This window comes from Larus michahellis, chromosome 9 (assembly GCF_964199755.1).
Source record: "Larus michahellis chromosome 9, bLarMic1.1, whole genome shotgun sequence".
Taxonomy (NCBI): Eukaryota; Metazoa; Chordata; class Aves; order Charadriiformes; family Laridae; genus Larus; species Larus michahellis.
The window spans coordinates 22576589-22588663 of record NC_133904.1 but is presented as its reverse complement, the minus strand read 5'-3'; the positions used below and the strand labels follow the sequence as shown (position 1 = coordinate 22588663).

General features: G+C 47.5%; 1 protein-coding gene across 6 annotated transcripts in view; it reads left to right on the top strand.

The window, feature by feature from the left end:
* The window catches only part of CPEB1 (cytoplasmic polyadenylation element binding protein 1), a 42500-nt gene that overhangs the window by 2664 nt on the left and 27761 nt on the right, over positions 1-12075 (top strand). For 3 of the 6 annotated variants that reach the window (XM_074600928.1, XM_074600927.1, XM_074600931.1), the window contains exons 2-3: positions 3005-3182; positions 8670-8720. In XM_074600928.1, the coding sequence (XP_074457029.1) occupies positions 3005-3182; positions 8670-8720 (229 nt within the window). The remainder of the gene's footprint in view (positions 1-3004; positions 3183-8669; positions 8721-12075) is intronic. The other 3 variants (XM_074600930.1, XM_074600929.1, XM_074600932.1) reach the window with 1 other exon arrangement.

Here is a 12075-nt window from a genome sequence, read left to right as displayed (position 1 = left end):
GTTTTGACTTGTTTGTCCACTGGCTGCACTGTTAAAATAGTGTCTCCTCTCCTGGATTGGGATTATGTGGTGTAGCAGGCAGGATCGGCAGAGAATGGCTGTTGTTGGGTCACTGGTTACACCCCAGTGTCACACCATGTGCCAGGTCACTGCAGGGCCCACAGAAGAAGGACCCACCAGTGCTCTGGGGCTGGTGCCTTGGTGAAAGCACAGGAAATCACCAGCACTGAGCCTGAGCAGTAGCGGTAGTTGCTGCTGTGCGGAGGACTTCTAGAGAAGCCTGGACAGGCAGCATGTCTTTAACTACTGCAAAATCCTTCAAGATGGAGTGCTGAAAGCTAATCCTGGCTGGCCTTGACTGCTCCTTTGCTTGTCTTGGCTTGGGGATGGGAGAGCAGAGCAGGTTCTGGAGGATGCAGCCTCAGGCGCAGTATTTCCCTGTGCTTTGGTATTAACTCCGAGACTAAAGGATATGGGTGTATTCTCCAGCTGCATGTTTGCAAACTCTTTCCGCTGGCCTATCCAAGCTGCTGAATGGTTTGGGCCCTGTGTGCTTTGAAGACCTGCAGAGCTCTTCTCAAAGGAGTCTCTCCCTTCTAGGGATTTGGGGAGGAGTGTGAACTTTACCAGGGGAAGGTATAGACGCAAGCCACTTCCTACAAGGATTTGGATGCCAACTCTTGGTGTCCTGGATGTTTGCAGTATCTCTGGGTTATCCTTGACAGTCTTAAGTTTAAAAGCTCTGTAAGTGGAAGGAATTTTTGTGGAAATGCTTGGCTGCATGCTTACTGTTTTCTGTGCTTGTTTGTAGCAGGCCTGGTGCTGCCAGTTGTGAGAATCATCAAATGCTAAATGAGCAGGAGCAGGTCAGGCATTTGGTTTGCTGCTTGGTTTTATTTTTGGCTTGCTAGCACAGACTCCAAGGGAAAAGCTTTGCCTCCTGCTGTAAGTGGTTCTTTAGCAGTAACAGGAGTAGAATATGGAGTTTCACGCTTGTGCCAAAGCAGCCTGATGTGGCACTTCTTTTTATTAAAGATGACTGGCAATGCTTTCTTAAATTGAGCTTCTGTACTCCTCATCTGCTTTTTATAAAGATGACCTAAAGCTTGCTCTGCCTGTTCCCACTTGCCTGAAGCTCCCTTTCAGCCCTACCTGTCTTACTCTTGGCTTGTAAATGCTCCTGCATTGTGTCTGCAGTCCCAGGACCTTATCTTGGGATGGGCTGAGCCTTTCATTAGACAAAGATCCCAGCGCTGAATAGATGCTAAGTAGCCTTAAACGGGCTGAAATCCTGAATCAATTGTTTGGACCCTGCCTGGAGGCATCGTGTGAGTCGGCAATTCAGTAGCTTATTCCTGCTGATTCCAGGACAGGGTTTCCTTTGATTTTTAGCTAAATGGTTGGTGGGGGGAAGCTCACAACTGTGGAGAAAACTGTGGGATCATGCAGTTACGGCAGAAAAACTGCTCATAATGACAGGGTTGGGGGGGGGTGTGTGCAAGTCCTGTACTTGGCCTGAGTTCCTGTGTCCACGTGAAATTAATTCAGTTTAGACCTTCTGCCACAGGCCGTGTTCTGGAAAGATCGGTAAGGGATGATTTGAAAGTAAAACCAGCTCGTTGTTTCAGGCTTGCTACTGGGTGAAGCAGGGGGAGAAACGTGGGTGAAGTCAGGCCCAAAACTCTTGCAGGAACCCATCCAAAAGGTAGCTGTATTAAATGTCTCCTTGACAAGTACAAATGGCCCAATTTAGAGCTATAGGCTTCAGTGTGTCTTGGAGTAGCAGGGCCTTGTTCGCCAGCCTCACTGCAATTCAGTTCTCTGAATTTGGCTCTAACTCGATTTGCTTAATGGCAAGGATTCTGCTCCGGAGGCCAAGACTGGCGGGGTTGTGCCTTCCTGCTCTTCTCTTTAATGTGGATCTTAATTGATAGCGATACCGTTTGCTCAGCAGCAAAGGTCTGCTGCAGTGGCTTTTGGGTGGCAGGAGGAGTTGCCCTTGGTCCAAAAATTCTGGTTAGAGATTAAGTTTAGTGGCTTCTAGATCAACAGAGGCTTAAATGTTGTTCAGCTGCACCGAAACGAGCCTGGATGTGAAAGTGGCTTGTGAGCAGATCTGGGGGAAGCAGCTGCTCTTGCCGATTCTCTGGACTGGCACCAGGAAGCAGGAGGGGTTTGATTTTATTTTATTTTTTTTTTGTGGAGAGGAAGCTTTAAGAGAGCTCTGGCTTGTGTAGGATGGTCCTAAAACCTTGATGCTGGTAGATCAGTGCCTGTGGAGGGTCATGCTAAAGCAGAGCTGGTTTGGGGTAACCTCCCTTTGTGGTCAGGAGCTGCTACCTAAAGGGAAGATTGGGAATTAGTTCTCTGCCTTGCCAAGGGAAACCTCAGGATTTGGGGCTATGTTTGATTAGCTGGGAAGCCATGTTTTTCCTACAAGCCTGTTTTCTGATGTGACTGCGTGGCTGCTGACTTGGGCTATTCCAAGGTGTTGCTCAGAGCTCCCAAGTATGGGTGGTGAAGTGAGCCTTGCTCATTTCTGCTGTGCACAGGAGGAACTACTGTGGCTTCGTGTGGTGGCTGCCTTGACCATGGGCAATACACTTGTCCCCTAGTGTCAGGAGGCTGATTCTGTCAAGAAGGTGCGTGCCTCTGTGTTAACCAGGTCTCTGCTTTAGTGATGTGATCTGATGGAGAAAAGCTGCAGGGAGCTTGTGTTAGCAACTGTGCTAGTTTGGGTGCTGTGGCTCATAGTCTAAAGTTCACCCTACCTGTGGTGAGGACCAGCTTTGTGACTGGGACGTTCCTGGTCTGATGTGCTATATTGACAAACTGCTGACCTGTTTGCTTAACTGTTTCTGTAATGCCAAGAATGGTGCTTGAGTGTTGCTAAGACCTGGAGCTAAAGCTAATATGAGTATTGGAGGCAATCCGGACTTTCCACAATGTGTTGAAAGCTGTGGTAAGTACTAGCCTGCTTGACATGAATACTTCTTTTTTCCAGAAAGAAGATACTGGGAGGAGCATAAAAGACTGCTGGGATAGCCCAGATGCCCCTGCACTTTCCACTTGCAGCAATGCAGATATATTCCGCCAAATAAATGCCATGTTGGACAACGCTTTGGATTTCAGTGGAGTCTGCACCACGCCTGTCACAAAAAGCAAACGTGACATCCTGCCAGGTGACGTGTTTGGCTGGGTTCAAGGCGAGCTTGAGGATTTGGGACTGGTAGAAGGTGGGGAGTTGCTTGGTGGGACCTAGTGAGCATGTGGTGGTAGTGGTAATCCTTGGTGGTGTGGCTGTTGGCCTGTGCTTGTGAGCAGAGAGCTGCTTGGAGTCAGGGTTAATGCTGTTTTAGTACTGGAGGCTTCATTTGTGTGCCTGAAATGGATAACCCAGGTATTCCCTGGCAGTTCGGATGTGCCTAGGAAAGCATATTTATGCTCACTGTGATGCTGTGGATCATTGTGTGGGCAGGATGTGAGGTCTCGCTGCTTGACCTGACAACTTCTGGTGTAGGTAGTTCCAGCGGTCTGCCTCTCCTTTGCAGTCTGCCTCTCCTGGAGGCAGGATTCATCTGTCAGTGGTTAGTATGGCTGATCTGCTGCATACATTAAAAATACAAAAGAATTTTGAATAACTGTTTGCTACAGGTCACTTAATCACTTATGTAAGAGCCCACCGAAGCAGGACATGTAGGTGAAGACTTTCTTGCAAAGCAAGTTTGGGATTATGAAATCAGTGCTGCAAGTTTTGCTTCCTGCAGGCTGAGGGGAGTGGGCACATTCTGCTGTGTTGCACTTGATCTGCCTCAAAACAGAAGGCTCTGTGCCAAAGCAGAGAGTGTTGGGTCCAATCTTATTTTTATGTAAGTGAAGGACGTGCTTTTGTCCCTCTACCGTAGGCAAGATCTGCCAGTAAATGTACCTGCCCGGTGCCTGATGTTCTTCTTGACAGCGCGCTTCTGTGCAGTGGTACTTGTGCCAAGGATTTGGGCACTTGAAAGAGATTGCTGTTGCTCCTCCAGCCTCTGAATTATAGGGTCAATAAACACTTTGGCCATTATTGGAAACAAACTGACCCTCTGGACTTGTCCCAAAACAAAGTGGGAAGTAAAGGGAGAAACCTCACCAGCTGGTGACCTTGCAGGCTGCTGTAGGCAGAGGAGCTTTCGTTGCAGTCACTTGGAGACAGACTTGTCTTGTGCTCATGGATAATCTGATGAGTTTTAATCAAATGGGTGTTAAAAAAAGCTGCAAACGGGTGTCTGGGCATCCTGTGGGTCTGTTTGATGCTTGCACAGTGCAACTTTGTTCTCAACTAGCGAAATGACTGCTACCAGATGACTTCCAGTGCAGCTTAATCTCCTGGGTATTTGGAGGGCTTAGCACTGTGGAACCCGGGGCTGATCTGGCCATGTGATCCTGTGCTGGCTCTGCAGAAATACCAGAGGAAGTGAATTGTTCGCTTCAAGGTACGGATCTATAGCCAGCATTGCTTGAAACGTGCCTGGTAAAACGGTATTGGAGGATATGCTGGCTGCCCCGAGCAGTTGCGTAGTGAATATTAACTGATTCAGGTCAGTGGTGTGGTTAGTGGTGCCTTTTTAGAGATTTGCTGTTGTACTGAGCTGTTTAGACTTTTTTTTTTTTGTCCCTTGGTACAGTGGTAGTCGGTGTTGTATCCGATCTTGATGCACTGGAAGCATAAGGGAGAAATAAACCTAAGTATTTTCCTTCAGCTCCTTACCATGAGCTCACAAAAGAGCTGTTTCTGGCTGCCTTGTTGAAATCTTAACTGTAGCCCTTCATAGCCCATTTATAACTTGGAATGGAAATGTTTCCTAATTAACTTTCAGTTTACTTCAGTTAACCTAGTTGATAAAGCAAGTATCTCTGCCTGCCAGAGCAGATTCATCCAGTGAAGATGTGGGTTAGTTCTGGTCTTAGGTCTGGGCTTAGAGCTGGCACATCAATTTTAATTTGCAGGACTGTCTTCTAGGCTTCTAAAGCTCTTCTGAGGGACTGGGCTATTCACCTGGCAGTGAAATGAACCTGCTGCATGGAAACCTCTGCTGGGTCTGTCAGTAACTGTGGTATTTCTTATGGATGTCTGGAGAAGAGGGTCTTGCCTGGTGTGGAGCTGATGAGAGGTGATGCCTTGATTGGAAACTGGGTGGATTTACCTTCAGTGGTGTTAAACTGTGCATGTGTTTCAGGCTACTGTTGACTAACTTCTATGGAAGACCTCTTGTAGGGCAAGTATGGTGGGACATGCATGTAAAAAAGGGAGGCTTCCTCTAGCAAGCATTATTTCTGATGCAGGGCAACCAAAGCTGTGCTTTTTGGGACATCCTAAGCAGCTTTTCTTGTTCCTGACATAGCAGTTGAGGCCAGTCTCGCAAGTATGTGCTGGCTGCTGATGCAGCCTCTTGTGTGTGTTGGGGGTAACCTGACAGGAGGCTTTTAGCTTGTGTCAAGTCCCTTGTGCAGTGGCACAAACACTTGTGATGGCATGAGGAGAGAGGCTTGCCCACTTCCCAAGGGATGCTGGGCACTGCTGGGCCAGAGCTAGAAAGTGGCTGCCTTGGGTGCCCTCACACTTCAGGCTAATGGAAACATGTGATTCATTATTTTTTTTTTCAGATGGTGCCTCTGGGCTGTACCAGAGACTGATAATAGAGTACAACCTGAGCTACCCTGGCCAGGCCAGCAGTTATCAGCCATAAATATGTGGATGAGTCAGCATCTGCCAGTGCATCGGCAGCTCAGAGTTATTCATCTCCTTGCAGTCCTGGCCTTGTTTCCTTAGTGTCAGAGTCAGGACCTCTCAGTAGGTAACAAGGGCTGAAATGCAGCAGTTCTGTAAGATTCCTTCTATCTCTGGATCAGAAGAGTGCATGAGCTGCTTCCCTTGTTTAATGTGTTGCTAATGAGCATCTCCATGAAAAAGTTGGCACTGTCAGCAAGAATCCTAGGACAGCCATGATCAGCAAATGGGGAGGTGCTTCAGTGCTTGGTTGTGCCATTCTTTTGCAGAAATTCATACCTGGTGGCTGTAAGGCTGAGCAGCTGATGACTAACATTCAGAATATAATGCTGCCAACTGCCCCCTGTGCTGGGCAGATGGTTTAGAGCCTGAAGCAGGCTGTTGAGTTGTTTGCCATGCCTTTCAGTGAACAGGGCAAGGCTCTGCAGGATCAGTGTCTTGCCTTTGGTGAGCCTGGCTCCTGGGTGGGTGACCAATGGAGCAGAGAGACCCTTGATCTCATGTGGTGTCTTGTCACTTGCGTTAAATCACTTCTGAAGAATTCATGAGCCTCTGGTGCTTTTACTCAATGTAGGAACAACTTGTGTATTGTAGTTAGGCTATATTATCATGAAACTTGTGGCTTGGGCAGTCTTAATGAGCCTGGAGATCTACCCTTAACGTAGTTGCTATAACAGGTGAAAGGACTGTCTCTTTACAATTTGAGCTCTTTTGTTGGTGGGCTTGAGGAAGTGATTTTATTCCAGCAGGGGAAATACTTGTACTTTAATCTATTCATGGTCTCAAGCTTTTCAGTCATCTTCCTCAGGTCAAACTAAATTTATCCTGGATGGGACTTGTGTGTAAGAAGCCCCTTTCAGTATTAAGAGGATTACATGTGGTGGAAAAGGGATGGCAGAAGTTCATGACCTTTCACTAATGCTATTGGGAGACACGTGTGGAGACACCTTACTCTGTGCGATGAGGTGCGCAGCAGGATGGTGCTGAGGAGATCAGCACAGCAGCAGTCTGAGCAATGTGAGAGAACAAGCTTATTCAGCAGTCCCAGATCTGACACAGTTGGAGAGTTATCCAGATCTGGGCAGAGCTGCATGGCAGAAGGGACTGCCACTGGAGATTTAGCTTACCATACCTAATGTTAAATCTCTATAAAGATCAGTTTGCAGTTAATGATAATCCTTGGTGAACGTAGTTGCCTTGTCAAAATGATCTGAGCTGTCAGGCCCAGCCTGACCACCACAGCAGTGGCTCCTGGGTGCTTGCTCCAGGAGTTCCCCAAGCAGCAGGCTTAGATTGCTAGCCCAAACCAAAGGGTGCAGTGCAGCAGTGTGGTGAAACCTGTAATTGTAGAACCTGTCTGGTAGCTTCTGGGACAGGATTGTGTGGTGCTTCAAAACGCCTGCTTTTCAGTCCAATTCTGTCATCTCTGAAGAAAGGCAAAGGTTCCTCAGCAAGGTTGTGTGTAAGTGCAGACATTAACCTTTAGTGGGGTGTTGGAGATAGGAGAGAGAATGTGGCCTTGATAGAGGCAGAAGTCAACATCTCCCACCAGTGCTGTTGGAGTGCAGCCTGTCCTTGAGGAACCACTTCCTAGGGAATGTTGGTTCACTCCTGAATTTAAGGCTTATCTGCATGTTCATTGCTCGTCTGGATAAGAATGTGAGCAAAGCCAATTTCTTGAGGTAGGAGGTGGTTTGTCTGCCAGGCTTTAAAGCTGGGCCTTGCTGGGTGGAAGGTGCTGCTACCAGCTTTGGTTAATAAAAAAAAACAACCCCTAAACCAGCTTTCAAAATCATCAGTCTGTTCTTTAGGCACAGCTTCCAGGTTAGTTAAGTAGAACAGTGAGTAAAGCTCTGTCTTCAGCCTTTGTATGCCCATTTACTCACCTGGCTAAGCTGACTGGCTTCAACTGAAGGCAATGCTGGCTTAAAACAAATGGATTTAAAAGGATTGTAGGTACCCCAAATGTCCCATCAGCATTGATTTCCCTTTCATTTATCTCTGCTCGTTTAACTGAGACAAAGCAGCCATTATTTTGCTATAACTTGACAGTCCATTGTGTGAAGAAATGGGAGATGTTTAAATTACTTCCTGTGGATGGGAGTGGCTTAAGGTGCCAAGTTCAGTGTAGAGGCTGTTAGTTGTGGCCCATCAGGTCCTAATGATTCTCAGTGGCTGCTTTATTTAAGGAAAACCGAAGGACAAATGCAAACCCAGACTAGCTGATGACTAAATCAGCTTCCTGTTTGCTCTCCATTGCAGTCAATTAATGACTTACTGCTTGTTTAGCCACCCAAAAAGTCCTCTCTGGTACTATAATGTAAATTCCTCTGTTCTTCACTGCCCTGCAGCCATGAGGAAACATGCCAGAGAGCGCTGGGTGCAGCTGACCTGATGTGTGTGGTCTTGGATGGTGCGGGGACAAGGTGTTGTAAGATGCAGAGACCCAAAATGTAGTGCTGCTTGCCTGGAGTGTGTGGGGTTAACAGGGTGCCTGAGGCAAGGCTGTTAGCAGGAGCTCACCTGGAGTGGGCAGCTGAGAACAATTCTGCTTGCCCCTAATACATGCTGTATGCCTGGTACACACATCTGGAATAGTGAAATTCAACACCTGTGTGCCCCCAAAGAGGTGAACACCTATGGCCTTTGGGTTTTGGCCTTTATATTTCAAGTGTCATGTTAACAGGTTTTCTGCTCTGCGATGCTTTTCTTTACTGTAAGGTAGCTTTAGTAAATGGGTTTTCTTCATCAGATCTGCAAATGAAAGCAGATCTTGGTGGTGTGTTCTGCAGTGAGCAGGGACTTCCCCTAGAGCTGTTGCTCCCTGCCGCAGTCACAAATTGGATGGTGTTGCTGAAGATCCAGCAGGTTTCCTGATGTGCTGTGTTCTGTCGTTCAGGTCTTGGTGCTGTAATCCTGTGGCACTCTCTCACTCCTACTCTTGGAAGAGGTAAGTAGAGCAGCAAGGCGAAGTTGCAGTGCCCTCTTCCTTAGTTTCTTAAATAGTTGCGTGACAGCTGTTCAAGTGGTTGTGGTTACTGGAATAAGACAAACTCCTTGCTCTGGCTGTGAAACGGGTCATGCAGCAGCAAATATCTCCACTTGAGGAATTTTTCAGATTGCAGGGAAGATGCTTAGTCGTGTATCAGAAAAACCTCTTGTAACTAGTAGGTTTATGCCGAACAAGAGCTTTCCTAAGTGCCTGATGATCCTCAGTGTACCTTAGAGGATGAGCCGATTGTATTCCTAAAAGCTTTCACTTGAGATTTGTTTGTCTTGTGTGCAAAAGGTACTTGAGAAGCTTAATTTTCAGGGATGCAATTCCCAGCCTTTACAGCTGGAGGTGTAAAGAGGTGTGAAAGGTAAAAGAACGCTTCTGCTGTGAGCTGCCTTCCCATTTGTGATCTGAAGGCTGCAGAAATGCTCACCTTGCCTCTTGCTTCTCTGGTTTTGGTTTGGAAGTCCAGCCTTGGCCAGAGCTCTAGTCCACAAAAGTGAGTCTGGTTCTGTCAGTGAACAGAGCTCACAGATGAGCTGTGCTTATCCTTCCCCCGCTTTGTACACTCAAGGGCCTCATTTGTGGAAGGGCTTCCTAAATTAGCACATGGAAGCAAAGGGACACCTCTTCATGGTTGCAGAGGTAGTAGGAGTCAGGTCTAGCTTGTTTGGTTCATGCTTGCTTAACCATTTTGTTGCTGCCTTTCTCTGGGTTTTCTCAGTTTTCAAGCTAAACCCCATTTGCTGGATTTTTAGCTGGCTTTGCAAGGGGCCTAGGTCTGGAAGGCTCGAACATCTGAATGTCTTTGTATTTGGATGAAGCGTTACCTTTCAAGACTAAGTCTTATGGCACAGAGGGATGCTGCTGCTACAGGACAGGGACTGAATCATGCTCAGCTCTTCCCATGCTACCTTAACCCGCCTGCCACAAACTGCCTGTGGGTCGCAGCTCCTGGTGCTGGTCCCTGCTTGTCCTCTCCACACAGGCTTAGGCTGTAATTTTCTAAATATTTTCCTGTTTCAAATGCCTGGTCAGTGCAGCCACACTGCATACCAGATCAGGGGAATGAGCTAGGCTAAAACTAACTCCTAGTGGCTTGGTTTTAACCAGATCAGCTCCCTAGCCCAGCTTCCTGTGTGGAAACTCATCTGCCTAAACTGGTGTAAGTGGGGAGGGAACACTGGGGTGGGGACAAGTGGCTGGGGCTGCAGCTTGTGTAAGCTGTCTGGGCTGGTAGGGCTTACCTGCAGGTTTAAGAGCTGAACTGTGTGGAGATCTTCACCTTTTAAGAAGCCTTTGAAATGTCTTAAAGTTGGTGATGTTAACATTTGAAGTCTGAAAAATGCAGCTTTCCGTCTGGGTGGTGGTGTGGAAAGCTGTCCAGCCTGTGCTGCAGTGTGCCCTGGCTCCAGGGATCTCCTGGACAGACAGAAGGACGTCATCCAGGAGAGCCGCCTGCTACGAGACCTGCACGGAAGCGTTTTACTAAGGACTTTCTTCTCGTGATGCTGTTGAAATCAGACCTAACTGGCTTGGGAGGTGGGAGCTCAGTCTCTCCCAGACACTTGGGCATGAGCCCAGCACAGCGCAGCTCCCTCTGCCAGGATGGTTGGCTTCCAGTGGCAACTCCAGAGAAAAATTCAGGTTGGAAAGACTCATGCTGGTTCTTGGGGCTTGGAAAAGTCTGCAGTGAAGCATTTGGGCTGGGTTAGGCTGTGTCAGGTTGCAAAGTGAAACTATTTTATATTTGGTAGACACTTACTTAGAACTGATTTGAGGTTGTGACTCTTCAGGCTGAATTTTTGTGGGAAATGAATTCTTCCTGCCCCAGTATCCTATTAGTTTTGTCTGCCATCAGCAACTGATTGCTTTGTAAGAAATTTCCAGGCTCTGAATTTGAAAATAACTATTCCAGAAATCCATTTAAATTCTATTTTTTAAGCTGGTGTTTTTCCTTGATGGCTTGTATCCATCTTTCAGTGTGGTTGGGAGTGTTAAAGAGGAAGGCTGTTTGCTTCAGATGGGAAAAGGTCCAGTTAAAAATTGCTGGTTATAGAAGCAAATTCTACTGTGCTTCAGCAGTTATACCCGTAACTGAATTGCAGAGAGCTTGTCTTTAATGTAGACTGAAGTCATCAGAGGGAAACATAGATCTCTTGAACTTGAATCTGATTGGGTTCAATTAAACAAAAGAGCTTATTTCCTGAGAAATGTAGATAGCCAGGGAAAATGTGGCTGGATGCTGTGGAGTGAGCACTTCCTGTCGCTGATGTATTTGTTCCCTACTTTCCTTATTTCTTCAGTGGTGGGTTTCATCCAAGATGTTGGATGAGGGACTCTGGGTGGGATTTGAGTTCTGCTGTCTGTCGATAATTCTCTGTGTCCATGCTTCCCAGAAGATGAAGCTTGGTGGGAATTAATTTTGAAGATGACATAAAACTTAGCAAGATCTTGGTCCCCAAAGGGAAGGTAGTCTCCTACTGCCAGGGCTCTGGGCTAGAGCAGAGCACTTGAGCATTTTCATAAACACAGAAATGTTACATATTCATATGGGCAAGCTATGGTTGCTGTGGGAACTGAGTTGTCTGAGCAATGTGCCTTTATCTTCTCCTTACAGCTGCATTATAAATGTTTTTAGGGCCTGTCCAAAACAAGCAATCTGAAAACTATACAGGAAGAGTTAATGCAGTGAAATACCCTGCTGAAGATGCAGTGTGATGCATGCTGTTACAGGTGCTTGATAGTAATATGACTGAATTGGCACTACAGCTTGTACTAGTACTACTAGGGGAGTAGGGAAAAAAAAAAAACAAACCCAGTGGATGCTACCCTGGTGAAGTGCTGTGGAGGAGGCTGCAGCTGGAAGGGGGAAGGCAGCGCGTTGCCAGCAGGTATGGTTTGAGCTGCTCTCATCCTGACTGCAGTGCTTCAGCCCCCTCGCTGTCATCTGGGAACGTTGGCGTTCCCAAATCCCTGTGGGGTGAAGATGAGGGTCCCACCTCTGGTGGTGGTGGCAGCCCACATCTTGCATAGGGTAGCCAGCTGATGGTGGGGCCTTTCCTGGGCTTCACTAGGTCCCAGGCAACCAAGTGGAATGGGGTGTGGATGTGGGTGTGGAAAAGGAGACCGGGAATGCTGTCTGGGATGGCCGGGGCCGCACGTGAGGGATAACGTGACAGGCTGGAGCCACTGCAGTGCCCTGCTGAAGAGCCGGGAGTGGTGTGTGCGAGGTGTACATCTGATGGCACAGTGGGAGGGTGTGGGGGCAGGGGGAGGAGGAGACAGCTGCTGCTGCTTGGTAGCTGGC